General features: G+C 48.3%; 1 protein-coding gene across 2 annotated transcripts; it reads left to right on the forward strand.

Moving 5' to 3' along the window:
• Window positions 1–311: 311 nt before the first annotated feature.
• GDAP1L1 (ganglioside induced differentiation associated protein 1 like 1) lies at window positions 312–20,630 on the forward strand. 2 transcript variants are annotated; one of them, XR_004970015.1, is made up of 7 exons: window positions 312–493; window positions 6,871–7,063; window positions 8,133–8,306; window positions 12,996–13,093; window positions 13,882–13,996; window positions 19,232–19,889; window positions 19,988–20,630. XR_004970015.1 is itself a non-coding variant. In XM_036322779.1 (6 exons), exons 1-6 carry the CDS (start codon window positions 314–316, stop codon window positions 19,573–19,575), a joined length of 1,104 nt encoding a protein of 367 aa, XP_036178672.1. In that variant the 5' UTR covers window positions 312–313; the 3' UTR covers window positions 19,576–20,630. The 2 variants fall into 2 exon arrangements, 1 of the variants encoding a protein (XP_036178672.1); XM_036322779.1 differs by having other exon boundaries at window positions 19,232–20,630.
• The last annotated feature ends 6,267 nt before the right edge of the window (window positions 20,631–26,897 follow it).

Consider the following 26,897-nt stretch of genomic DNA (forward strand, 5'->3'; position numbering starts at 1 on the left):
AGGAGCTACCTGGGCGGCATGGCTTCCTTCCCCCGGGCCCCAAGCACCCTTGCGGAGCCTGATGGAGAGGACTGGTAGCTTGTCTCTCTTGGGCCAGGGGCGGGCCACGGCAAGGAGGAGGGAAGGAGCTCCCGGGATCCCCCTAGCACCTCCCCCACCGCCCGCCCGGTGAGTGATGACATTCACGGAGAGGGAGGGAGGGAGGGAGCGAAGGAGAGGGGCCGGCTCCACGAGGCCATGTGATGCTGAGCAAGAGAGAGCCGCGCTGCTGCTGCCGGAGCCTCCTTCCTTCCTCCCTCTGATCCCGGCTGTCATGGCGACCCCCAACAACCTGACCCCCACCAACTGCAGCTGGTGGCCCATCTCGGCGCTCGAGAGCGATGCAGCCAAGCCTGCGGAGGCCCCCGACGCTCCCCAAGCGGCCAGCCCCGCCCATTGGCCCAAGGAGAGCCTGGTACTGTACCACTGGACCCAGTCCTTCAGCTCCCAGAAGGTATAGCCAGAGCAAGCAGAGGAACTGGATGCGCCTGGTGGCTCGGAGGCTTGGGGGGAGGGGTTAAGGGGCCTGGGGACTTGGTGTAAGACCAGAGGGTGGAATCTGGGGTTTCCAGGCCAGAGGACAGGAGCACTGGGCTGCTCCCCCTGGAGGTGACTGGCCCTGTCTTGGGCGCCAGGAGCACCGACCCCAATTCTAGGAATATCCATCCTATTCCCCTCCCAGAAAGGCCAGATCTGTTCGAGGATGGAGAAGAGAGACAAAGGCAAGGGGAAGGGAATGGGCACTGCTGGGAAGGCCGCCTGCTGGAGGGGCGGCTGCGGGAGGGAGGAGGAGCACTTCCTGGGGTCCAGCCTCCAGCCGGGTAGTCCCATTGCAGGCCAGGCCTCCCAGCTGCTGTCCTAGACACTACAGGCCTTTCAAGTTTCAGTTTCTCTGCCCTCTGCACGGTTTGGGGCCTTCCTCTGCCTGGGGGTTGGGGGATCTGTCTGTAGCCACCCATCCCCAGCCCCTTGCTTGAGAAGGAAGGAGTTAACACGTCTTCTTAGACCAGTCCAGATGTAGAGCTGTGTTTTGTTCTTAAAGGCACAGATAGCCTCTCGACCACTTCTCAGACTCAAGGGACCTAGGGGGCAGTTGGTAATACAGCCTGGTGCTGAGTTATTGGGGTTCCCGCTTCCGGGGGAGTGGGGGGTGAGGGCCCAGCACTGCGCCTGTAAGACAGGAGTGCCTCTAGGGGCGTAATTTCTAACCCAGGTGACCGTCCTGTTTGTGGGGCATGGATTCAGCACCATGGTCAGGGCCCAGCATTTAGGCCCCATTGCCTGTCCCTGGAAGATCCTTTTGTTCCATTCACTCATTTCCCAGATGGAGAAACGGATTCTATGAAGAAAAAGGGCCTTGGAACCAAAAGATTTGGGTTTGAGTGTTAGTCAAGGCTCAGTTTTATATTCTGGAAAATGGGATAATAATGATAGCTACTTTAATTCCAACCCCCTGGGGGCTGCTGAGAGGTTTGTTGAAGAGGCAGTGTGACTACTGTTCTAGAATGGCACTGCTCAAACTTGGTCGTGCATTGGAATCACTGCATGACCCTGGTTAAAGCACAGACTGCTGGGTTCCACCCCAGAGATTCTGACTCAGTAGTTCTGGCGTGGGACCCAATGTACTGCATGTCTAACAAGCTGCCAGGTGATGCTGATGAAGCCCACAGGTGAAAACTGCAATCTCACCATTCTACTCAGAAGCTTGTAGTGGCTCCCCAGGTCCCTCCGGGAAAAAGCCTGAGTCCTCATCATGGCTTCAGGCCCTATTGTAGGTCCACGGTCTCCCTTTGAGTGATCCCAGTTTAGGGTATATAGACTCTGAGGCCAGACAATCTCTAGTCGGATTACCATCGTCCTCAGTAACTTGCTATGGAACTTTGGACAGGTCGCTTGTCTCTCCAAAGCCTCAGTTTTATAATCTGTAAAATGGAGCTAATGGCAGTACCTTCATCAGAGGGCTATTTTGATGGTGAAATGAGATGATGCACAGAAAGTGCTGACAGCAGTGCCTGGCGTGGAGTCAGGCTCTGTTACTAATAGGTGTTAGGATGTCGATAAAGTACTAGGTACAGGAGAGGTCACATTAACCAAGGTCCCACTGGGACTCGTCCATAAGTTTTATACATGCATGGTGAACACCTACTATGTGCCAGTCTCTGTGCAGGTTGTTGGGGGTTTGGAGATGAATCAGCCTGATCTCCAGATGTTAGAATCTCTTCCCACCCGGAACCTCAGGAGCCAGGTCCCAGTGGTGGGAACTGGATGGGAGACAGAGGGATGGTATGAGAGCCTGGTTCAAGATTGTCCTCATCCTCTCAGAGTTTGCCCTTGTCTTAGATTTACTTGTGGGGAGCCCCTGCCAGGAGTAATAGGCCCAGGTCTGGGTCCTGCCGTGGGCCAGTCCTGACACCCAAGATGGAGCAGGTCTCCCAGAAGCCCCCTCCCAGATGTGGCAGCAGGGAAGTAAATGACCTCTACCTTTGCCTTTCAAGCTCTCGGGCACTGACCCCTAGCTATGTCCATATTGCTGCACTTGACCATTTACCCCACCGCAGGAGGCCCACAGGTGAAAACTGCAATCTCACTCTTCTGCTCAGAAGCTTGTAGTGCAGTGGTTCTCAACCTTGGCTGCACATTAGAATCCAGAAATCAGGATTTTAAAAAGATTCCCAGGTGATTCTAATGTGCAGCCAAGGTTGAGAACCACTGTTGTAGTGGCTCCCCAGGTCCCTCCGGGAAAAAGCCCGAGTCCTCATCATGGCCTCAGGCCCTACTGTAGGATCCTAACTTTGCTTGGGTCATGGACCCCTCATCAGTCAGGGGAAGCCCCTGGACCTTTCTCAGAATAATGCTTTTAACTGAATAAAATTATATACACAGGATCATTGGGTTAGAAGGGAAACCAATTGTATTGAAGTGCAGCTATTGACATATTTTTAAAACAAATTTGTTATGTAATGACATGTTTCTATATTAACCCATTATATAACACAGTCTAGTGGCAGGACTGATAGCAGCTGTGATACTGAAGTCGTGATAAGTGTAACTGGCACAACTGTGAAGTTATGAAGATATCTGACTCCTAGGGCTGACAATATTCCAGGCATGCTAACACTACCATGCTTTATCGCCTACACTCATAACTGAAGAAAAAGCTAAATGTCAGTTTGAGATTACTGAAAATAAACATGTAATATTTCCATCCTAGTTCAAGGACTCTCTAAGTTTATTCCTAGAACCCTGGGTCTGGGAGTCTCAATTATAAGCCCCTGTGCATGGTCCTTTCTGTCCTCTTCCCCGTCCACCCTGCTCCAGCCACACTGGCCTCCTCCCACACATCCTTTTCAAACACTGCAGACATGCTCCCACCCCAGGGCCTTTGCACTGTCTGTCCCTCTGCCTGGAACAGTCTTCCCCAGATCCCTGTGTGGATCACTGCCTTACTTCATTCAAACCTTTGCTCAAAGGTCACCTTCTCAAAGAGGCTGCCCCAATGGATTACCCTATTTAAAATGATCACCTGTCTCCCTTGTACCCTGACATCCCCAATTCTTACCCTGATGTATTTTTTCTTTTTTCTGTTGCACTCACCATCTTTTAACATATTCTATCATATTAACTGTTTATCTGTCTTCTCTCACTAGAATGTCAGCTTCCTGAGGACAGAGATCCTTGTTCACTGCTGAGTCTCCCATACTTAGAACAAGACCTGGCACAGAGTAGGCACTTGATAAATAAGTGTTGGAAAGTGATGAATTTATAAGCCATAGGTGTTACTTTTTTTTTTTAAGGTATTTGATTCTGTCAACCTAAAACTGCTTTAAAATATAAAGTTTATTAATTTAAAACCAAGGTATTTGAGATAAATAAACTAAGGCTCAGAGACTCTAAGTGTCTTTTGCAAAATCACACAGCAACTAAATGCCTGGGAAGAGACACCAATTCAACCCATCACAGTTGCCTCAGAAACAAGGGCTTGGTGAGGGGGGACAGTGCCTGACCATGACAGTGAAGAGAATTTGCCCAGAGATGGCTGATGTCTGGTCACACTGAGTGGTGACCACCTAAGTCTGCTCCGGCCCCCAGGAGGCAGAGATGGCAGATGGCCTTGGCGACTGCATGCCCTTCCCCTGGGCCTGGCTTCCTCCTGCCTCCCCTCCCCTGCAGGATGGCGCATGGGCTCTGGCCTTCAACTCAGCTAAAGGAGAAAGTCTCCTTGGCCGCTTGCCCATGTGACCTGAGGCAGCTCCAAGCAGGACTGTTACACCTCTAAAGATAGTCCCCTCCCCAGGCAGCAGCCCCACCTGGCACCCTCACTGGAATCTCAGGGCAGGACAGATACCCTGCCAGGACAGAGGCCAAATGTCTGGACTTGCCAAGGGCAAAGGCTTGGTTTGGGTTCTGTTTCCTTCCATTCAGAGGCCCCAGCTTGGCCCTGAGGCTGGATGACTGGGCGGAGCCTGACCCCCGAGGCAGGCGGATGCCAGGATAGGCCAGAAGGGAACGGGGCGGTTTGGCTTCAGCCAAACTCCAGCCTCAACCACTCTGGGGCTTCTCCAGGGCAGTCACTGCCCATGAGCTCAAATGTACACATACACAGGCATTCTCACTCCTGCATACTCACTCCTGTCCACACTAATGCACACGTGTTCATATAATACTTGAAGACTCACACTTACTGGTACACTCATCCATATACACTCATGCACACATATGCACACACAGACACACACACACATTTGCTCATTCACACAGTTGCTACTCACGCTCAGGCGCACACACTAACACACCCAGACCCAACAGATACACCCCCGGGTGCTCACTCTCTGCCACGGTTCCTCCCCTTCTCAGACAGACCCAGCAGTTCCCTCCCACGGCCTGTCTCCTGCGTGGTCTGAATGTAGTGTCAGCTCCCTGCAGGGCTGCAGCCCCTCGTTTTACTAATGAGAAAGGCGGCTCAGGAAGGGGCAGTGATAGCTCTAAGGTCACACAGCATGGACATGGCAGAGCCAGGGTGAGGATTTGAGAGCCTGCCTCCCAGTGCCATCTGCAGGACCTGCTCTGGCTAAGGCAGCAAATGAATTTGTGAGTGAGTGTTGTGAGTTTCGGTGCCAATTACCTCTCCCTCCTCACAGTTCACTAAACAGAAAGGGGTGTTCATGTTAGCTGTGAGCATGGGGCATGAAGCACTCTAAGACATCAACCAGGGGTTGTGGTGTGTGTGTGTGTGTGTGTGTGTGCGCGCGCGCGTGCGCATATGTGTGTATATGTGTGTGATATCAGCGATGTTAAAAACCATGTATTAACCTCCTGTCTGGGACTTTACCCACATCTCCACCTTGAGCCAGCCTGGAAGTGGATTAAATTCCTCATTTCACAGAAACTGATCAGAGGGGTACAGTGACTTGCCCAAAGTCACACAGCAAATAAACAACAGAACCAGGTTTTAAGTCCATGTCTGTCTGCCTTCAAAACCTAGTCCAATGCAAGTAGCTAAGATACATTACCTCTACTGTATGCCAGGCACTATTCCACAGGAACTAATTATCTAATTCTCACAACAGTCCTCTGAGGGAATTGCCATTGGGACTCCCATTGGTCGGGTGAGGAAACTGAGGCACACAGATGTAAAGCTATTTGTAAAGCCAAGTTCAGCAAGTAAGTGCTATAGGGATTTGAACTGACACAGTGTGGCACCCAGCCCAACATTCTGAACATGACCCCATGCTGTGTCTTCTGGGTCTTTAACTCCGGACATCAGGGAGGGAGGCTGGGGATGCCCAGTTCCCAGAGCTTCCTATTGGCTGTGGGACACTGATGCTCAGGAGGGGTGGAGGCACTTGCCATCTTTTTGCGGGGGGGGGGGGGGGGGGCGTTCTTGGGTAAGTCCAGCCTTCTTTCTGAGTCTCAGTCAACAGGAAGGGGACATTTGGACGAGGTGATTGCTGTTTTCCAGCTCAGAAATTTTGGGCTGGGTTAGGACATGCCCCTACTTCAAGGCTCTCCATTAGCTTCTACCAGCTCAAATGTTTGTCTGGGACCCTCTGGAGACATAGGGGGAAAGCTAAGGAGGGTGCAGATCCAGGATTCCCTGGAAGGAGCCCCCAGGGCAGAGAGCACTGGTCTGGAGGGTCAAGAACCATTGCTCGCAGGTTTAGGTCTGCCACTAAATTGCTGTGTGACTTTGGGTAAGTTACTTACTCTCTCTGGCCTTTAGTTTTCTTATCAGTAAAAATAAGGAGATAGTCCCTGCTCTGCCCTCTTCTGGGAGGCTACTGTGAGCATCCAGCAACCAGATGGGAAGGTATTTGGGGACAGTAAAGGGCTCGGTAGATGCTGGCAAGTTCTTTTTTTCCTCATTATTTCCCCTCAAATAATTTGAAAAATTTAGCTGCTGACGATAAGAATTTCTGCAAATTTCCTGACCGACTCCACCCCTGGAGACCAGGCTGAGAGTCCAATCATGATAATGATAATTGGGAATTGAGTGCCATCTATACACCAGACACTGGATTGGTACTATTAATACTTCCATTTCGCAAATAAGGAGACTGAAGCTCAGAAAGTTTAAGGAATCTGCTCAAACACAGCAGAGCCAGGAATTTTATCCCCAGGTATGCCCAGCTGTGAAACCCAACCCCATAACCACCAGGCCCTAGGCCCCTGGGAGATAGCCCCCCCACCCAGGGGCCCAAGAATGGCCTGGAAGAAACAGTGTCCCCTCCTGTGTGTGACCTCTGACCTCCCTCCCCACATGCCCAATCCCACCTGGGCAGAGTTTCCCTGTGTGTCCACCTGCCTTCCCCGCTCTGACCCTGGCCCCTGCAGGTGCGGCTGGTGATTGCAGAGAAGGGCCTGGCCTGTGAGGAGCGGGATGTGAGTCTGCCTCAGAGTGAGCATAAGGAGCCCTGGTTCATGCGGCTCAACCTGGGTGAGGAGGTGCCCGTCATCATCCATCGCGACAACATCATCAGTGACTACGACCAGATCATTGACTATGTGGAGCGCACCTTCACAGGAGGTATGGCTGCCGCCCCCACCAGAGGCCCTGCAGGTTCAGATGGGGCCCCAGAGCCTTGGAAAGCCTTCGGAAACCCACTGGAGCCATGGGCAAGGCTCAGTCTCTCCCAAGATGAATCACGGGCTCAGATACCCCTAGGAACTGCATAGCCACAGATCTCCACAACGCCCCCACTCTGGTACTACTACAGAGAAAGGGCATGGTCCAGACACCCTCCCCCTTGAAGCTCTGGGGCTATAGCTTCCTTCCTCAAAAATTCTAGAATCATAGGCATGGCCACAGACCCTTGGGATCCCCTCGGGCATGAACAGTCCCCACAGTCAGGGTAGAGATCTTCCAAGGATGCAAGGGCAACAGCAGGCCCAGCCCCCTGAAACCTATAAGCATAGTCAGGGCCGTGGACTCCCAGAAAGCCCACAGACATGGGCCCAGATATCCCAGAACCTTGCAGACAAGAATAGGGCTGACACTCCAGAACCCCATACAACCCTATGTCCCCTTCCCTCCCTCCCTCTGGCCTTGCTTCGGTTTAGGAGCTCACAGTCCACAGTGGAGGCTGCAAACAGCAGCTGAGAGGGGATCAGGGACCAGACATGCACAGTTTAAAAAGAATATGAATTAGTTGCCAACATTTAAAAATCAAGGAGATCTAATCGATGTGCTTTCCCTCTCTCTTCTACTCGCTCTAAAAGTCAATGGAAAAATATCCTCGAGCATTAACAATAAAAATCAAAGAGTGTTGCATTTTAAACGTCCAAGTTTCCAGCTTCTGTTGAAGGCTGGCAGTAAGGAGCCCAGGCTCCCGCCTGCCCCTCAGAGGACAGCTTGGAGGTCTCCAGCGAGGAGGGGTGGTGGGCCGGACCACTAGGATCCCCTGTCAACTGGATGAGGACTGTATCTCAAGGAGTCCGGGAAAGGGTGTGGGCCGGGACCTCTGGGCCACAACATTTTGGATTTCCAGCATGCTGGGGTTGGAAGTTGGGGTGCCAGAGGTTGGCCTCTCTGAATCAGGGGCAGGTGGCCGAGTCGGGCCTCATGCCCCTGGTCCAGCCCCAGCTGTGTCTCACAGAGCACGTGGTAGCCCTGATGCCTGAGGTGGGCAGCCCACAGCACGCACGGGTGCTGCAGTACCGCGAGCTGCTGGACTCACTGCCCATGGACGCCTACACACACGGCTGCATCCTGCACCCCGAGCTCACCACCGACTCCATGATCCCCAAGTACGCCACGGCTGAGATCCGCAGTGAGTGCCCGGGGCAGGTGCACCAGCCCCTTGCTGACCCCCTTCCTTGCCCGCCTGCTCCCTTTCAATGGGAGTCCTTCTCTTCTTGCTCTCACTGGTGTATCTTACTCTCCTTTTCCCTCCTTCTCTCCTCTCTCTGTCCCTTTCTGTCTCAGTTAATCTCTCTGGGTCTCTCTCTCTCTCACTCGTTTTCTCTACATCTCTCTGGCCTTCCATCTCATTCACCCTGTATCACACTGAATGTCTCTCCCTCTCTTGCAGTCTCTGTCTCTCACATCTCCTGCCCCTACTCTTGTCCTGCCATCCCATACAGAGGCTACAAGGCTGTTTATCTCCCTAGAATCCTGTCTTGTTCATGGGGAATTGGGCACCTCCCCACAGGAGTCCCAGCCCCAGACACCTAGGGTTGGGGCCCAGGGAGGTCAGGGCTATGGTTGGTGGCCCAGCATTGAGTGACATCAGTGTTGGCACCACCAAGGAAGGCTGCCCAGATATGGCAAGGCCCCCTATAGGGTTTCTGATTTCTAATTCAAGCATCACCCATGTGCTGGTAGCCTGGACGTGCCCATGGCCTAGTTCATCCTTTTGTTTCCAGCATCCAGTAAATGGGGGTTAGATTAAATCAGAGTACCCATCAACAAGTGTTTACGGACTTTTGTCCAGGCTCTTTGCAGAAACTATGGGGTCCTACAGACAGACAAAGCATGATAATTTGAAGTAGATGATAGGTGCCCAGTAAATGGTCACCCCCTCTGAAAGGAATAAGTTTAATGTTTAAAGGTGGGAAGGGAGCAGATTGTGGAACTCAAGCTCATCTTTGAACAAGACTCAGGATTTATCTATATTGTCCCATCCCCATTCAATCAAAAATATTTATGAGGTCTTTTTATTACCCAAACCCTGGGCTGGGGGCTTGGGACAGATGAGGACAGACATAGCTTCTATCATCCCAGGGTCACAGTTCCATGGAAGCAGGAAGACAAATGACCAGGTAATTATACCCTTTCCTGGACTCCTTAGTGTGGGATAAGTAAATTTGAACAACTTCTCCGGGACAGTCTGGCCCTTTATATCAAACATAGAAAGGACCAGATCTTGGAGATTATCCTGCAGTTACATTTGGGTGTGTGCACCAAGAAGTATGTACATGGATATTCATTGCAGCATAGGAAGTGCTCGCAAGAGGATGGAAGTAACCCAGTTGTCCATGAGTTGGGAACTGGGTAAATAAATTCTAGACCTCTCACACAATAGAATACTGTGCAGCTGTTTAAAAAAATAAAGAAGCATATAGAATGCTAAGATGTATTAGAGAGTAGGGAAAATAAGTGAAGGGGAGCCGAAACCAGTTTGGCTCAGTGGATGGAGCATCGGCCTGTGGACTGAAGGGTCCCAGGTTTGATTCTGGTCAAGGGCATGTACCTGGGTTGCGGGCATATCCCCAGTAGGAGATGTGCAGGAGGCAGCTGATCGATGTTTCTCTCTCATCGATGTTTCTAACTCTCTATCTCTCTCCCTTCCTCTCTGTAAAAAATCAATAAAATATATTACCAAAAAAAAAAAAAATGAAGGGGAAAAAAACATCAGTGTGCTATTTAGCATATTTAGAAAGAGGTTAAATTAGATGCACAAGTGCTTGCAAAGCAAGGAGTATTTCTGGAAGGATGCATGAGAAGCTGCCAGTAGTGCTTGCTTTGGGGGAGTGGAAATAAGGGACTACAGAATGAGAGATTTACTCTTCACACAACATTCTTTAATGTTGTTAGAATTTTTAAACAAGTATGTATGCATAATCTGTTCAAAACCAAACTGTTTGATAAGGAGGCTGTGGAAACATAGAAGATGCCCATCCCAACCCCTGGGGTCATGGAGGATTCTGAAATGCAGCAATGTCCAGGGATGACCCACATCCAGGGATAAGTTAAAAGGGGAAGGAGAAGGAGAGTCCTTTCAGATTCAAGGGTAGGAGAGGGCATGGTGTGTTCTGGGGACCGAAGGGAGTTCAATGTGGTTGAAGTATAGCCCAAGGGTGATAGTGTGAGTCTGAGGAGCAGGTCTGGCATAACTGGAATTTTATCCGAAGAGCAGTGAGTGGAGAAACAGTGGTGGGAAGTGACATGATTGAATCTGCATTTTACAAAGATCACCCAACTGAGAATGGGCAGAGCAGTCAGGAGGTCCTGTCAGCTAGGTGAGCAATGATAGTGGCCTGGACTAGACAGAGGTAGTCCCTAAGTGTTTCTGGAGGCTGGAGGTGCTCCCCCTTCCTACTCTGGGCCATTTGGAGGTACCTGGAAGGCAGTGGGGGGTCCAGAGCAGGCCAAGCCTGCTTCCTCCTTTGAAGAGGCTGAAAGGATCCCAGGGCTCCAGCCCAGCTGGAGAGGGGTGGAGAGACCTCACAGGATACAAAAGTCCAAGGTCTTCCCTTGGCCTGGTCTGTTCCCCTGGTGTCTGAAGAAAGCCATAGGGCAACCCCAGTGACTAGCAAGAGAGAAGATGCTGTACTTGACCTTCAAATTCATAAAACATCAATGAGGCTTAATATAGCCCCAAAGTGGAAAGATCTGGGAATGTGTTTATTGGGTTTTTATCAGGCCAGGAGATAGGGTAGTGAATGGAGAAATCTCAGAAGTCAGAAATTTAACAACTTTTGTACCCGTTTACTTAAACATTTCATTCATTCATTCATTCATTCATTCCTTTATTCATTCAACACTCACTGAGCTCTTTCTGTGCCAGGTCTGTACTGGGTTTTAGGAGAACAGAGATAAATCTGACATAGCCATGTCTTTCCAGAAGCTCAGATTCTAGTGGGAGACACAAACATCCAGAGATAAGTACATGAGCATCAAATCTCCATGTGCAGCAGAACAGGTTGTACACTGCACAATCCAGGGGGCACTTTTCTCATAGACGACAGTGTGAATGGAATTGTGCGTGGCAGCTCTGAGTAGTGTGTCTGCATTCTCTGGCAGAAACCTGCACCATGTACACTGGATGGCTAAGGCACTGAGTGATCAGTTTTCCTAGAAGATCAGGAAAGGCTTCATGGAAGAGGTGGTCTTATGCTGTATCTGGAAGGGGATTTTCAGGAATACAGAAGACTATTCTGGGAGGAAGAAGAATGTGAGCAATGGCCTGGAGGTTTGAAATGGCCAGGCACATTCAGGAAATGTTAAGTATTTACTAGTGGAGTGGCTAAAATATTACTATCTGGAGATAGGGACAGTTGGGGGAGCTCAGTGAAAGATGGAGTCAATGTGGGGAGAAGAAGTGGATCCTGCTGGGTCTTTTAAGACCAGTTGAGGAGCTTGGACATTATCTGAGGGCAGTGAGGAGCCTGGGATGGGTTTTAAGTAGGGAGTGGCATGATCAAATGTGTTTTGAGGAAGATGTCTCTGCCAGAGTGGGAAAGGGCTTAGAGTGGAGAAAGTGCGGGTGACAGGGGTAAATCATAATCATCCAAGCAAAAGATGAACAGGGATAGTGAAAAGGTTGAAAGGGAGAAGGTAAGTATGAAAAATATTAAGGTGAAGAATCAACAGGACCTGGGCTGATTTGGTGTGGGGAGGAGGGAGACGGAGGGATTGAGGACAATCCTTAGGCATCTGGCTTTGCTTACTGTGTGTGGGGATGCTGCAATCTGGGGAGAATGCAGGGAAGATGATGAGATTGGTTCGGCCAGGATGTCCAAATTGAGTTGGGGCCCAGGGGAGGGGGCAGAGCAGGATTGAGGTGCCATCTCGTGCTTGATCAACCATGTCCAAGACTTATTAACCAAGAATTCCAGAGAATCCTGCCCCAATAAGGGAACAGAACCCAAGATCTTATCCCACTTAATATTTCCACCTCCTCTTGTAAAACCCATAATTCATAGTTTACACTTTCAAAGTTAAAAATTTTCAAAGTTAGATTATAGGACACTACCTTTCTCCCATTAAGGATAATTCTCAAGATGCTGGCTTGAATTCCCATCATTGACCTACTTTCTTTCACCCTTGCCTTTTTGGCATCAAGGTCAGTTTTCCAAGGAAAGTTGGGTCATCGAGTCCCTAAATCTTCGGGGAGGTTGCCTCACCATAGGTGGAAGTTTCAAGACACCAAAAGTCTCTTACAGTTTTTCTTGAAATAAACAAGTTTTTCCTTGTGGGGGTTCAATGAATAAACACTAGACCAAGAATCAGGCAGACCCATGTTCAAAACATGCTTGTTATTCATGTGTGCGGAACATTATTTAGCCCCTCAGAACCTGTTTCCTCACTACAGAAAGGGTTTGGGGGACACACTAAAGTAGGAGTTTTTCCAAGTTTAGCATTATATTCATGCCTGACAAACTCCTGATCATCCCCAAGAATAGAGTGGCCTCCTCAGTGAGGTTTCTTGACGCCTGTCCCCCAGGCAGGCGGCTCTCTGGGTCCCACAGCATTCTGTCCACTCTTCATTACAGATTGACCATGCTGTTTTATAGGGGTTTCTTTAGATGTCTGTCTCTCCCACTATCCTGAGCCTCCGGCAGGTTGGCATCTCACCCATCCCTATGTTGCAGCCCGTTGTGCCTACCACGTGTTGGCTGTTGATATTGTTACTTCCCAGACCAATGTGTGCATGGGACCTATTCCAAGTCTGTGGGGGAAGGGATGGGGTACACTGAGTAACAGAAGGACAGGACCTTTCCTGTTCTTTCCCCAGGACATTTAGCCAACGCCACCACGGACCTCATGAAGTTGGACCATGAAGAGGAGCCCCAGCTCTCTGAGCCCTATCTTTCTAAACAGAAGAAGCTCATGGTGAGTGCCTCCGGCCCTGCTCATTCCTCTTTCCCGCCATCTTTTCCATGGAAAAGAACAACTGGGAGAAGCTGGTCCTAGGTAGAGGATCGTTGGTGACATGAAATGGGAAATGCATTGTTTGCTTTTCCAGTCCTGTCTCCTCTGTCATTTACTGGCTATTTGACCTTGGGCAAGTCACTCCCTCCTGGAGCCTCAGTTTCCTCATGTGTTGGGTGTGTTCTTAATAGCAGAGCCTTCACTGGACAGAGGTTCTTGGGTACTGAGGGAGTGTTCTGAGGAGAACCCAGAAGGATGGGAGGGATGGAAAGAGGAAAGGACCAAGTTCATCTATTTCCACAGGGAGCTCTGGAGCACAAATGGCACCACAAGGTCAATCCCCCTTGAGGCCAGGGGCCAGCCTTTTATACCCTTATATCAATCAGCCATTGGCTACAGATTGCCTGGCGGGGGGGTTGAAGGGTTGAAAGGGTGTGGGATAACCTTCCAAGTATTTCTGGGCACCTCCTCATTGGCCAAGAGCAATTCTCTGGAGAAGGGTCAGCTATGAGCCATTATCAACCAACCTTCATAGCAGCTGGTGTATGAGAGTACCAGCCCATGAAAGGGATCTGGGCAGGACAGCCAAGCTTACAGGAATATTGTGAGCTCCAGCTGAGGGTGCTATGATAACAGTGGGCATCCTATACTCTTGAGGGGATATTTGGAGATTGGATTTGCAGAGCTGGTCATCCCAGCTCTATTGAGGCCAACTCAGCTTCTCTGGCTCCTGCCTACCCTGCTCCTAGGCCAAGATCCTGGAGCATGATGATGTGAGTTACCTGAAGAAGATCCTTGGGGAGCTGGCCATGGTGTTGGACCAGATAGAAGCCGAGCTGGAGAAGAGGAAACTTGAGAATGAGGGTGGGTACCAGCCCTGGGTAAGGTGGGTGCTGCTGCCCATCCACTCTTCCCCACCCTGACCTTGACCAGACCAGCTTTTTTTCCCCCAAAGATCTCAGAGGACTCCCTCCCAGGGTTAGGATCATGGGTCATGGAGTCAGGCAGACCTAGGTTTAAGTCTTAGCTTGGCTACTTACTGTTGAGTGACCATGGTTCAGGTACTTCACCTCCCTGGATCTCAGTTTCCACATGTAAACTGAGGATAATAATAAGACCTACCTAAGAGAGATGATGAGAAATTATATAAAATAATACATGTAGAGTGCTTAGATCACTTAGCACACAGTAGGTATTTAATAAAGGTTGGTGAAGATATGATGGTGATGGTGATAGTGATGGTGATTTTTCCCCTGATCAGATATGAATATTATGGCTTCTTTGTGCTGCAGCCAGACATCCAGGCTTGCCCAGACTCTCTGACCTTGATTCTTTCTGTTCTCAAGTGGCTCTCTTCTCTGGATCCTGAGCAGACCAGCTTCATTCCCACCTCCATACCTTTGCTCCCGCAGTACTTCCAGCCTGGAGGACCCTATCCACCCTCTCCTTTTTCCTCTTACATAACATCTCTTTGCCACGTCTCTTCTTCAGATTTTATTCTGGACCTTCCCATTGCTTTCTTTTAGACAGACTTAGTCTTCTCTATTCAACTATGCAATTTATGGAGCCTGTGCAATAGGTGCTGCTACAGTTATAGCTACACACACACTTCTACTAGGAGCACAGTGACCTAGAAGATAAGTTGAGAGTCGGACAGGTTTGAGTTAGAGTTCCAGCTTTGCTGCCTGTACTGTGTGACTTGGACAGGTTATTTTCCCTATTGGAGCCTCAGTCTCCTCATCTGTAAAATGGGATGATAAAAATGCAACTTACGTTAACCCCACCTAGCTGGACTCTTGTAAAACCTAAAAGCACACAGTAAAGTGCCAGGAGCATAGTAGTTTAAGAACATATGACAGCTAAAGACGTGTACATTCTCCAGATGAGAAAACTAATGCTCAGAGAAATGAAGTGACTTGTTCAGGGTGACTTGCACACAGCTTTTAAATAGCATAGTTAGGGCAAGCACAGGTTCCTTCTTAATGGGTCCAGTGTTCTTCCAGCATCTCACAACTGAGGCCTTGAGCACAAAGCACACACAGGTCCCTAAAGTCCTCAACAGGGACATTGTCGTGTGTAATGAAGCCAGCTGCCTTAAATCCCCTCTAGAAAAAAGTATGGTATGGCTAAGAGAGGAAAATAATACATCCCTCCAGGAGGAACTTTTTCAGTTCTGTCAGAGAGGGTGCTGAGGGAGCCAGTACAGAAGAGTGCTTAGGTGCAAAGCCCCAGCTCTGCCAGTCTCACTGGGTGACCTTAATTCTCAGGTGTATTTCATATATTTATCCATTAATTCGCTAGGGCTGCCATCACAAAATACCACAGACTGGATGGCTTAAACAACAGACCTACTTATTTTCTCACGAACTGGAGCTAGAAGTCTAAGATCAAGGTGTTGGTTTCTTCTGGGGTTCGGTTTCTTTTGAGGCCTCTCTCCTGGGCTTACAGATGGCTGCATCTTGCTGTGTCTTCACATGGTCTTTCCTCTGTGGACGTGCCCCTGGTATCTGCACAGCAAAATGTCCTCCTCTTATGAGGACCCCAGCCAGATTGGACTAGGACCCACTCTAACAGCCTCATTTTAACTTACTTCTTTATTTTATTTTTATTTATTGATTTGAGGGAGAGAGAGGAAGGGGGGGAGAGAGAGAGAGAAAGAGAGAAACATCGATTTGTTGTTCCACTTACTTACGCATTCATTGGTTGATACTTGTATGTGCCCTGACCCGGCATTGAACTCACAACCTTGGCATATCGGGATGACGCTCTAACCAATTGAGCTACCCAGCCAGGGCAAACTTACTTCTTTATAGACTCTTTCTCCAAATACAGTCACTGTCTGAGACCCTGGGGGGTTAAAACTTCAACATATGAATTCTGGAGAGACATAATTCAGCCCATAATGATTTATGTATTTAACAACACTTACTGTGTGCCAGGCACTGTTTTAAGCGTTTCACATATTTCAACTTATTTCATCCCGTAATAACTCTAGGAGGTATGTAATATGAGTAACCCCATTTAACAGATGAAAAAATTAAGGCACAGAGAGGTTCAATAATCTCCCAAGGTTACACAGATAGAAGTGGTGGAGGCTGGATTCAAACACTGCCTCCTTGAGTCATTCTTAAGCACTAGTTCTGGCTCCTCTTCTGTTCTGTAAAAGGGTGTTAAATGAGCACCTACTTCACAGGGGTGTTGTGAGGATGAGTGAGAAAATGCATGTCAGGGGCTCAGCACATTGCCTGGCACATGGCATTAAAAGTGTCTGCCAATATTAGCTGCTGTTATGATCAAGGGAGACATGGAGTGTGACCTAGATGGAGGCCGGAGTTGACAGTCCTGGGGAATAGCTGTAGACACATTCCTCAGGTGGTCCTAGCCTGTGAGCCTCCTGCCCTCGCTTTCTGTTTTTGTCCTGAGGTCTTCCAAGAGCAGGCAGCATTGCACTGCCCGATAGCCAGATGAATGGGGTTGTTTGAGATGGAGAGGTGTGGGCAGTCCTTGTGTCCCTCCAGGCTGAGGGAGGCAGGAGAGGCCCAGAGGGGTGGCTATCAGTTTTAAAGGTCAGACTGGCTGGGCCCACATGGTCTCTGGTGCTCAGTCACCTACCAGGGCACCTCCAAACCTCCACTTCTCTCTGTGTGGGGCAGAGGTATTGTAATGTCATAGTTAAGACCCATAGATGGAGCCAGCTACTGAGTCCTGATATGGACAAGGGGGACCAAGTGTTCACTTTGAGACACAGTAAGTTTGAGATGCCTTTTAGACACACAAGGGGGTATCACATAAGCCATTGGATATTCTAGTATCATTTTAAAAGGAGAAGTCAGAATTTAGAGATAAAGATGTATAAGTCTTTAGCATATATGTGGTGCTTAAAGCCACAGAATTGAATGATTTCATTTAGGAGAGAGTGGAGACAAAGAGGGGGATCAAGAACTGCTGTATTAGTTATCTACTGCTGCATAACAAATTGCTCCTGGACTTAGTAGCTTAAGCAGAAAGCACTTCTTATATCACACACGGGTCAGGAATTTTGGAGCAGCTTAGCTGGGTGGTCTAATTAAGGATGTTGTAATGCAGGCTGTAGTCAAGCTGTTGGTTGGGGCTCTGGTCATTTGAGCTGGAGGATTGGCTTCCAAGATGGCTCGTTCTCAGGGCTCCTAACTAGATGTCTCAGTTCCCCACTGGCTATTGGCAGGAGGCCTCGGCTCCTCACCACGTGGGCATCTCGATGGGGCTGCTCACAGTTCCTTCGTGACCTACCATTGGCAGAAGGCCTCGGCTCCTCACCACGTGGGCATCTCGATGGGGCTGCTCACAGTTCCTTCATGGCCTACCATTGGCAGAAGGCCTCGGCTCCTCACCACGTGGGCATCTCGATGGGGCTGCTTGGGTTTCTTTGCAGCACGGCAGCTGGCTTTCTCCTGAACAAGTGGGAGGGAGAAGCAGCGGAAGCCACAGTTCCTTCGTGACCTACCATTGGGAGTCACTGTCACTTCTGCCACATTCCCTTCCTTAGTACAAGTCCTGAAATACGGCCCGTAGTCCTGGGGAGGAGAATCAATCTGTGGACACTTTAAAACTCCATGCCTGCCCTGAGGTTCCCTCACATTCAGAGAGGCGTAGGGGCAGAGGGACAGGCAAAACCGACTGACATGGAGTGGCCAGTGAGGTAGAAGGAGCCTGTGTCATAGGCTCCCATAAAGGGTCTGAGAGGCTGAGTAAACCAAGGATAGCAAAGCGCCCCTGGATTTGGTCCCATGGCTTTGGTGGTGACCCTACCAAGAGCAGTTTCACTGAACTCGGGACAAAAGACTAAAGAGTGAGTGGGAGGAAGTGTGGTCAAGTGGAGACAACTCTTTTGAGAAGTTTGTCTGTAGAAGGGAATAGAGAAATGGGGTGGGGGCTGAAGAAGTGTGCGGGGCAAAGGGAGGGATTTTTTCTTTTATAGTAGATACAAGGTGTGTTTTCAGGATGGCAGAAATGACCCAGTGAAAGGAGAAAGATGCAGGACCAACAATGCAAAGTCCATGAAAGGACAGAAGGCGTGTGGTCCAGGCAGGACCCCATAGGACACAGGGTTACTCCAAATTGGTAATCGAGGAAGCTTATTATAGGGTCTGTTTATAAATATGTGGGCAGGATTTAGGGAAACCACAAGGAAAAGCGTGGTATCCTGGGCCTGAGGTCGTGAGAGGTGGGAGCAGTTTCAGGAACTGGACAGACTGCATAGAGAGCGCCACCTGACAGAAGCTGTAGCTTTCATTCTAGGGACACAGCCAGTCGACAGTGACCTGCAGAGAGGAAACCAAGGGATGTAAGACTCTGACCTCACTCTCACCACTGTCCTCCCTCCTGCCACTGCTCCCCATTGGCGGAACCCCCTGGAACCAGAGTCATTCTTCAGGGGCACAGAGCAGCAAGGAGAAGGGAGGAGAGTAGATCCACATGCTAGCTTTTCCTCCCAACTTACAAAAACACTCTTGACCTGTGTCAAATTATTAGTGTATTCTCTCCATTACAGCAAAATTCCTTGAATGAGTGATCTTTGCTTACCGTCTCCAATTCTTCTCCTCCCTTTCTCACTTGAACTCCTTCCAACCAGCCTTTCACTGTCAGCATCTACTCCAGCTGCTCTTGTCAAGGTCCCCAGCTGCCAAATATAATCTCCATTCTCAGGCCTCCTCTTACCTGACCTCTCCACAGCATCTGAACACAGCTGAGTATTCCCTTCTCCTTTGAACACTTTCTTATCTTGGCTTCCACGACACTACACACTAGTGGGCCTCTCCCACCTCCCAGGCCACTCCTTCTCATGCTGCTTCAATGGTTTCTCCTGTTTCCCAGTATCTAAATCTTGAAGCCACAAAGCTCAGTGCTTGCACTTAAAAATTCAGTTGATTTAAAGAAAAAATTGATAGGGATAGTAAAAGGATGTGGCAAAATCATTAAAGTTGTATAGGAGTGAATGACCCTGGGGAAACACCATGCATGGCAGGTGGACAAACACCAAAGGAGTCAAGGAGAGAGGAGCTAGTGCATGGGGTTGAAAAGCTGATCCCTCCTGCCCCCATCTCCTCTCTTCCACTCTAGGACAGAAATGTGAGCTGTGGCTCTGCGGCTGTGCCTTCACTCTCGCCGACGTCCTTCTGGGAGCCACCCTGCACCGCCTCAAGTTCCTGGGACTGTCCAAGAAATACTGGGAGGACGGCAGCCGGCCCAACCTGCAGTCCTTCTTTGAGAGGGTCCAGAAGCGCTTTGCCTTCCGGAAAGTTCTCGGCGACATTCATACCACCCTGCTATCGGCCGTCATCCCCAATGCATTCCGGCTGGTCAAGCGGAAACCGCCATCTTTCTTTGGGGCCTCCTTCCTCATGGGCTCCCTGGGCGGGATGGGCTATTTTGCCTACTGGTACCTCAAGAAAAAATACATCTAGAGCTGAGCCAGGCCTAGGCTTGGTGTCTGACTGTCAGTGTCTCTGTGCTGTGTGATTCCCAATGAGCTCTCAGTAATGCACTGTCTCATGAACACTTGAACAGCCCCTTCCCCACCCCTTGTTCGGAGTAATTCTATTGTCGGTGTGAAAACATTCCATAGTTTAGAAGTAGACGTTGCCAATGCCGTGAGTTGAAGCCACGGCTCTACTAACGGAGAGAAAGAGTGAGAGAGAGAACAGAAACAAAGCACGGATGCCTTTTCTTTTGATTCAAGGTCTCAAGATGGAACTGTGGGGACTGGTTAGGATCTGAGGTGAGTCCCAGGCCATTTCACCCATCAGGGCCCAGATTCTGGGAGGTGCTGGGGGCTCCGAGGGCCTGACCCCTCGCCTTCCCTTCCCTCTTGCCCAGGGAACTTTCCACAGGACAAAGCCAACATCAAGACTCAACTCTTCTAAGTGGTACCTCTGGGTGGGGCTAGAGACCCGGAGACTCCATGGGAGGCCCGTGAAGATCGGAAGGGACTTCATTCTTCTCCTGGACATGGACTGAGACAGCAGTGGCTCAAGCCAAGGCAGTGGCACCCAACCACCAAACCAGGACTAGGACGGACACCATGAGCACACCCTCATTCCCCTCCTGCTGTGGCCAGTGAGTTTGGTTTGGCACTCTACCAGTAATCCCTGAAGGCAGCATCCATCATCCTCTTCCCACCTGGAGCTGATTTTTCCCATCATGTGAGGTGGACTTTCAGCAAAAGCCAAGTTCACAGTCTTAGAAGGTCAGTCCGGCCCGAGTGCAGGGTTGGGTCTGGAGGTAGATGAACCTCAAGTCCCTCTCCTAGCCTCTGCCAAAGCCATCTCCTTTAATGCCCACCTGTCCCATCACTTGTGGGGTGCCTCGCATGCCCCACCATGCCACGCAGGGGGATCTCCTCACCTATGCTGCCCACCCTGGTCCTGTCTCACTTTCCTGTGCCTTTTGCATGTTGGGAGAAGGTCTGAGTGTCACTGCCATTCATGCTTAGAAACCACTGAAAGCCCCCAATAAAGCATCCAGGAGAAGCAGTTGCTTTTCATTTGTAAACCTGTGTTGTCCATCTAGCTCTCATTTCCAAAGGCTGGGATCAGAGGGGTGGAGACACAAGATTCAGCATCCGTGAGTTCAGGTTTCAAGGTGATGAGTGTAGGTTTGGCTCCTGGATAGACTTTGCAAAGTTCTGCTCTTGACCTAAACCCACCTCACTTGGACAGTGCTTCACAGTTTACAGAGCATGCTCACAGCCATTTGCTTATGTACATGGGCTGTCAGGGGGCTCCCAGGGCACATGTCCTCACAATTACCCAGAGAAAAATGTGTTCAAATGCCCCAAAATCATTAAACCAGAGGTATAATTTGTGGAACATAAGGCATAGTTTTATTTATTTTATTAAAATGTATAAATTTTTTTCCATCAAGATGAAAAGAAAAAAATAGCCAGGGCCAAGACAGGGCAAGCATTTAGATACTTGAGGCATTATCTAACACTGTCCACCCCTTGGCTACTTAAACATCCACGCAGACCCTCCCACTCATAATTGAACTCCACTCAAAGACAATAACATCATGCTTAATTCTAACGGGACCAATGCTCTCCTGAAATGAGGATACAACTTATCTCTAAAAATGAGACCCACAAAGCCCCACCAGTCAGTAACATCACTCTGGATGATGTCAGAGTCTCTTTTTGGTCCACCTCTAGTCCCAGAGATCACAGGCACACCTCAATATACTGTAATATATAGATTAAAACATCAACTTAACCATCACCAGTAATCCTTACATGCAATATATATACGTATATGACAAGCAGGAAAGAAAACACTCATAGTTGCTTCAGCCCTCATTTCTGTAACTGATACCAAGGCCATTGTTGATATTTATAATTTCTCTTTTTTTCCACTAGCTATTCTATGTTTTGGGTTTTTTTTGTTTGCCCCCAGCCTGGACCTCATGTTTAGGGTATTTTACTGGTGAAATGATTTAGACTTGGGCTGTTGTAGTCTTCTATTAATCTTTTGCTATTGGATGTGGAAGTATAACGGGGCACCCAGAGAATCTTCTAGTTCCCATATAGTCTTCCATGCCACCACTGTAGCAGCAATCCAATTTACTCTTGGTGATCAGGCCAATCATGCCAGCCAGTAGAGTAACCTACTTCTTTGCTTATAGTTGCAATGGTACGAGGAGCTCAAAACGACTGAGTGGCAATCAATGTTTTCCTTAATAGAAGCATTCCTTCCTTAAGAACTATAATATCTAGCCATCAAAGCCCAAAGTTTCAGGGATGGAAAGCAACATTTTTGTGAATGGGTTATTTTGTGCAATAGTGAAAGTATTTCCACCTCAGCATTGCTGGATCCGTGTTTCCTGCATGTGGAGAAACAGCATTATGGTTGGTACAAAGTATATGATGTGTCCTGTAGACAGCGTCCCAACATTGCAGTGTCTCCCAGCTGGCCCTATAAGGGAGTCTTCATTAGGCCATCTCAATTTTCTATAAGTCTGTTGCTTCTAGATAAGACCAGAAAATTCCATAGGTATAATCACACTGCTACATTTATTTCGCTGTAATGTCACCTCTTTGGTCAGAAGCAGTATTGTATGGAATATCAAGACTGGAACCAAGGTGTCTGTGCATGTGGTCAAAGAAGGCAAACCCATATACAGAATATACAAGTTGCTGCTCCCTGCGTGATGGAAGAGGTCAATGTAATCAACCTGCCATTAGGTGGGGAATGGTGCCATATCGGGAATTCATGCAAGGTGGGCCCTCAATGGTGGTTTTAGCTCAATCAGTCTTGATAAGAGAAGTCCATGTTATTGTGTCCACATATAACCTCTAGCTCAATTACTGGCCATTTCATATGTGAGCCTGTTGAGCAAAACCTGTCCCATGTGAGGCACCCCACAAGTGATGGGACAGGGGGGTTACTGGGGAAAGGAAAGACTGACATCTACAGAACAAGTCATCTGGTTCACCTATTTATTGAGAGTCTCCTCTGAAGTGGGTTTCTTAGGGGGAATATTTGCATAAAATACAATTATCCTCTTCTTCTGTATCCACTGTTAAAGATCCATCTACGTACCTTCTCTCACAGACTTCCTTATTACCAATCCTCCAATCCTGATCATACAGTTGAACCATCCATCCCATGAATATGTGTAGATCCATATTTCTGAACTTCTATCTCCATCTAGATAGACAACCATATGTAGAGTTGTCCCTCATTATTTGTGGGGGATTGGTTTCAGGACCCCCCACGGATACCAAAATCCATGCATGCTCGTAATTATATAAAATGGCATAGTATTTGCATATAACCTACACTCTTGTCTGCTTTAAATCATCTCTAGATTACTTATAACACCTAATACAATGTACATGGTATATGAATAGTTGTTGTACTGTATTGTTTAGAGAATAATGAAAAGAAAAAAAGTCTGTATGTGTTCAGTACAGATGTAGCCATCGTAGGCTTAACTACACAGTACATATCAACAACAGTGTGCCCTGGCCAAGTAGCTCAGTTGGTTAGAGCATTGTCCTGATATACCAAGGTTGCAGGTTCGATCTCTAGTCAGGGCACATATAAAAAGCAACCAATGAACGCATAAATAAGTGGAACAAGTCAGTGATTCTCTCTCTCTCTCTCTCTCTCTCTCTCTCTCTCTCTCTCTCTAAAATCAATTTTTTAAAGTAACATTTCCCCCCAAATATTTTGATCCCTAATTGGTTGAATCTGCAGGTGCAAAACCAGCAGATATGGAGGGCTGACTGTATTGCCTGAAGTTCTGTTCACTGAAAGGATTTCCCTTCTCCAATATCTTTCAGGCCTTCCTATAGTGCTGCAACCATCCACTTCCAATTGGTTCCAGGCCTGAGCTTTCTCTTCCTCCATCAATTGATCACAGGGTATTTGTTATGGGGCCTTAGGTATTGACTGAGGAAGAGGTGGCAGTGTGGTAGGAATAGGTGACAGTCTCACTTGATAGAATGCTGCGGTACATGTCTAGCTTTATAGCTTGATGGATCAGATGACACCCAGTCCACGATGGGCAGTTCAGTTTGCATAGTCACTTGGTGTCTCATGGTCAGGTATTAGGTCTCTACCACAGCCCAGTAGCAAGCCAGACACTATATTTTAAAGGAATAATTGTTATTTGTAGAAGAAGACATGACTTTGTTCCAAGTTCTAGGGATGGGCAGAGATTTTCCTATTAGGGCTTCTGGGGGCTAAAAGGAAATGTAAATTTTAAATATCACAGACAACTTAAACACCATTGGATCGACTGGGTCATGTGGCTCAATTGGCAGAGCATCTTGCACTGCGGCCTAAATCTGCTTTGGGACCCATTCAAAATTGGCTGTCCTATGTATGGGTTACTCAGTGAATGGGTTGGAGCAGCACACAATTGCATGTACATTCCCTCCCAAATCCAAAGAGGGCTACCAGTTGTGCTTTTTTCTTAGGGACCAGCAACTTGCCTTTTACTTGGAAGGGATAACCTGGCGTTTCCTAACCTCTACGTCCCTAGAAACTTCACCAGGTGCCAGGCTTCTGAATGTCCATGGGGTTCATATACCACCCTCTGACATGCCTGGGTCTTCCTAAAGTATCTAGTGCACCTGCTATCTCCTGCTCACCGGGTACAGCAAGATGTCTTCAATGTGGTGGATCAGTGTTTCCTTAGGGGGACGTCAGGATAATCCAGGTCTCTACAGACTAGATCAGCAGTCGCCAATCTTCCAGACTTCCCGGACCGCCAGTGGTCCACGGACCACCGGTTGGCGACTGCTGCTCCAACGGTTTCCTTAAACCAGTGGTTGCCAACCTTTCAGACCTCACGGACCGCCAGTGATCCGCAGACCACCGTTTGGCGACTGCTGGACTAGATGATGACAGAGAACAGAAAAGCTGACATGCACTGTAAGAAAGTGAAGATATGCTGCTTACTGCTGCCCTGCCAAGTAGAGCTAAGGGCTTTTGGTGGCCCCCACTGATAGGATAACATTTTCCAGACCAAGAGCTGAATGCTAAGTGTCAGAGATGATGCTGATTTGCTTTTATATAGAAACCACATCCGAAAAAATTGTACCACCTGATGGAGTTACAGTGCCCAGGCTTATGAGAGAGACATTCATTAGGTAAAGATAAATCTCAATAATAAGCAGCCCTCATAGTTGCCCGATATTTTAAAGCTTATAAATTATTTTCCGGGGGGGGGGGGTGGTTATGAGGGGATGAGGTCACATATGTAATACTTTAATCAATTAAGAAATAAAGATTGAAAAAAAATATATTGTCCCATCTATGATTTCATTAAGCCAGTCAAAGACTAGTGAGGTAGAAAGAATTATCCCCCTTTCATAGATGAGTAGCAAGCCCGGAGAAGCTAAGTTACTTGCCTAAGATCACACAGCTGAGGAGTTGGTAGGCAGGATTTGGATGCAATCTACTTGTTCAAGTGCAATGCCTCTAAAACTCCAGATGAGAGTCCGTTTATACCCCACCCACTCACCCCTGCCTCAGTCCCCAGCTGCACAGGGATACCTGGCAAAGACAGCATGCTCAGTCAATGCAAGCAGAGGCAAGAAGGGATGAAAGGAGTGGTTGGGAAATGGGCCACAGCAGCCCGGTAGGGCAAGGCCTGAATAACTTTGCTCCAGTAATTAAGATGCTAATCAGGGTGGCTCCCAGGCACCCCTACCTACTTACCTCCTGAGCACTCAGACACACATTCCCCAGGCAGCCAAAGCAGAGAAGACAGGGGAAGTAACAAGGCTCCATGATAAGGCTTCCAGTCAGTCTCCCCAAAATATGCAGCCTGGAAACCAAGACCAGGCAGCCCTTGGATTGCCTGTGAATGGACAGCACCTCAAACGGGGGGTAAAAAAGGGGAATGCTCTACTTTGGCCAAAAGGACCCCATGGATACACGACTATCCTTTCCTTTTAGCTCTCCTGGAAAACTTGTCTCTTGCTCTCCCTCACCCTCTAGTTAATCTGGAAACTAGAATGCTGCCTTAGAGACTCCGTTCCCATGCTAGATCACTGGGACATGGCCTTCCCCATTCGTTGACTACATTTTAACTACCTCTGAGTGGATCAAAATGGAAACACCTACAGCAATGGGGTTTCCTCTGTCCCGATTTTAAAGTGGTTACAGTAATGAGGGCACATTAGGGACTTACTGTGCACTTGAAAGACATTTATATAGCACCACATATATACTAGGTCCTATTCTAAGACTTTACAAATATCAATTCAATTAGTCCTCACAACAGCTATATGAGGTAGGTACTTATATTACCCCATTTTACAGATGAGGAAACCAAGGCTAGATGTTAAGGAACTGTTGAAGGTGACACAGCCAGTGTGTATGGCAGAGCCAGAATTAGAACCCACGCAGTCTGGCTGGAGTCCATGCCAACCTCCCCCACTCCTTCACTTGTCTAAGAGCTTTGTGTAAATCATCTGCCTGAGCTGTGACAATGTTAGGGCAGTTGGGGGGCACTCTACTTCTGAGCCCAGCACCCTGTTTGGAGTTGCTCATTTTATTGTCTGTGCCCAACTAGAGTGTAAACCTCCTGAAAGCACCATGTCTCTTCAAATGAATGTGGTGCCTAGCACAGTGCCTGGTTTACTTGAAGCTTCTCAATTACTGGGGCAGTGAATGTTGAAAGAGGTGAGGCACTATCATCCCCGTTTACAGAGGCTCAGAGACTAACTTGTTTGAGGGCACACAGCTGAAAGTTACAGTCAGCACAAAACCAAGTCTTCCTGCCAGCAGATTCCACACTAAATATAACATTTATTCTTTGTGGTGACTGCATTATATTGCTAATACAGAGTTACCATAATTTATTTAACTGATTGGCATTTGAGCTGACACTTTTTCACTGTAACAGAGCTGCATAAGAACTTTGCAGCTTATCTTTGTCCACTTCTACAAGCATTTCCATAGCCCAAATCCTAGACTGAGATTGTTGGGTCTACACAGTTCAAGTTTGGCTACTACTAGGTTATCATTTAAACAGGTTGTACCAATTTACCACCACACCCCAAGGTATGAGAGTACCTGTTTTCTGTGCTGTGTGTTCAACTTTAAAACTTGCCAGAGGGGACAATTTCTGAAGATGACTATACTGCACAGGGTTTCTCTTAACAGAAACTACCTTCTCCTTAATAGCTATGAAAAATGGTTTGATTTTGGAGACTTTTTAAAAAGAATTCTGTAGGTCACCCCTCTTGGAATTAGGTTCAGCTTCCCATGTCCAG

Source organism: Myotis myotis, unplaced genomic scaffold, assembly GCF_014108235.1.
Source record: "Myotis myotis isolate mMyoMyo1 unplaced genomic scaffold, mMyoMyo1.p scaffold_m19_p_9, whole genome shotgun sequence".
NCBI classification, from domain to species: domain Eukaryota; kingdom Metazoa; phylum Chordata; class Mammalia; order Chiroptera; family Vespertilionidae; genus Myotis; species Myotis myotis.

Excerpts from the sequence above, each read along its gene's own strand:
- GDAP1L1 (XM_036322779.1), top strand. The coding sequence starts at position 314 with ATGGCGACCCCCAACAACCTGACCCCCACCAACTGCAGCTGGTGGCCC. Across the intron at positions 7,064-8,132 it reads GGAGCGCACCTTCACAGGAG|AGCACGTGGTAGCCCTGATG; the intron begins GTATGGCTGCCG and ends TGTGTCTCACAG. Across the intron at positions 8,307-12,995 it reads CGCCACGGCTGAGATCCGCA|GACATTTAGCCAACGCCACC; the intron begins GTGAGTGCCCGG and ends TTCTTTCCCCAG.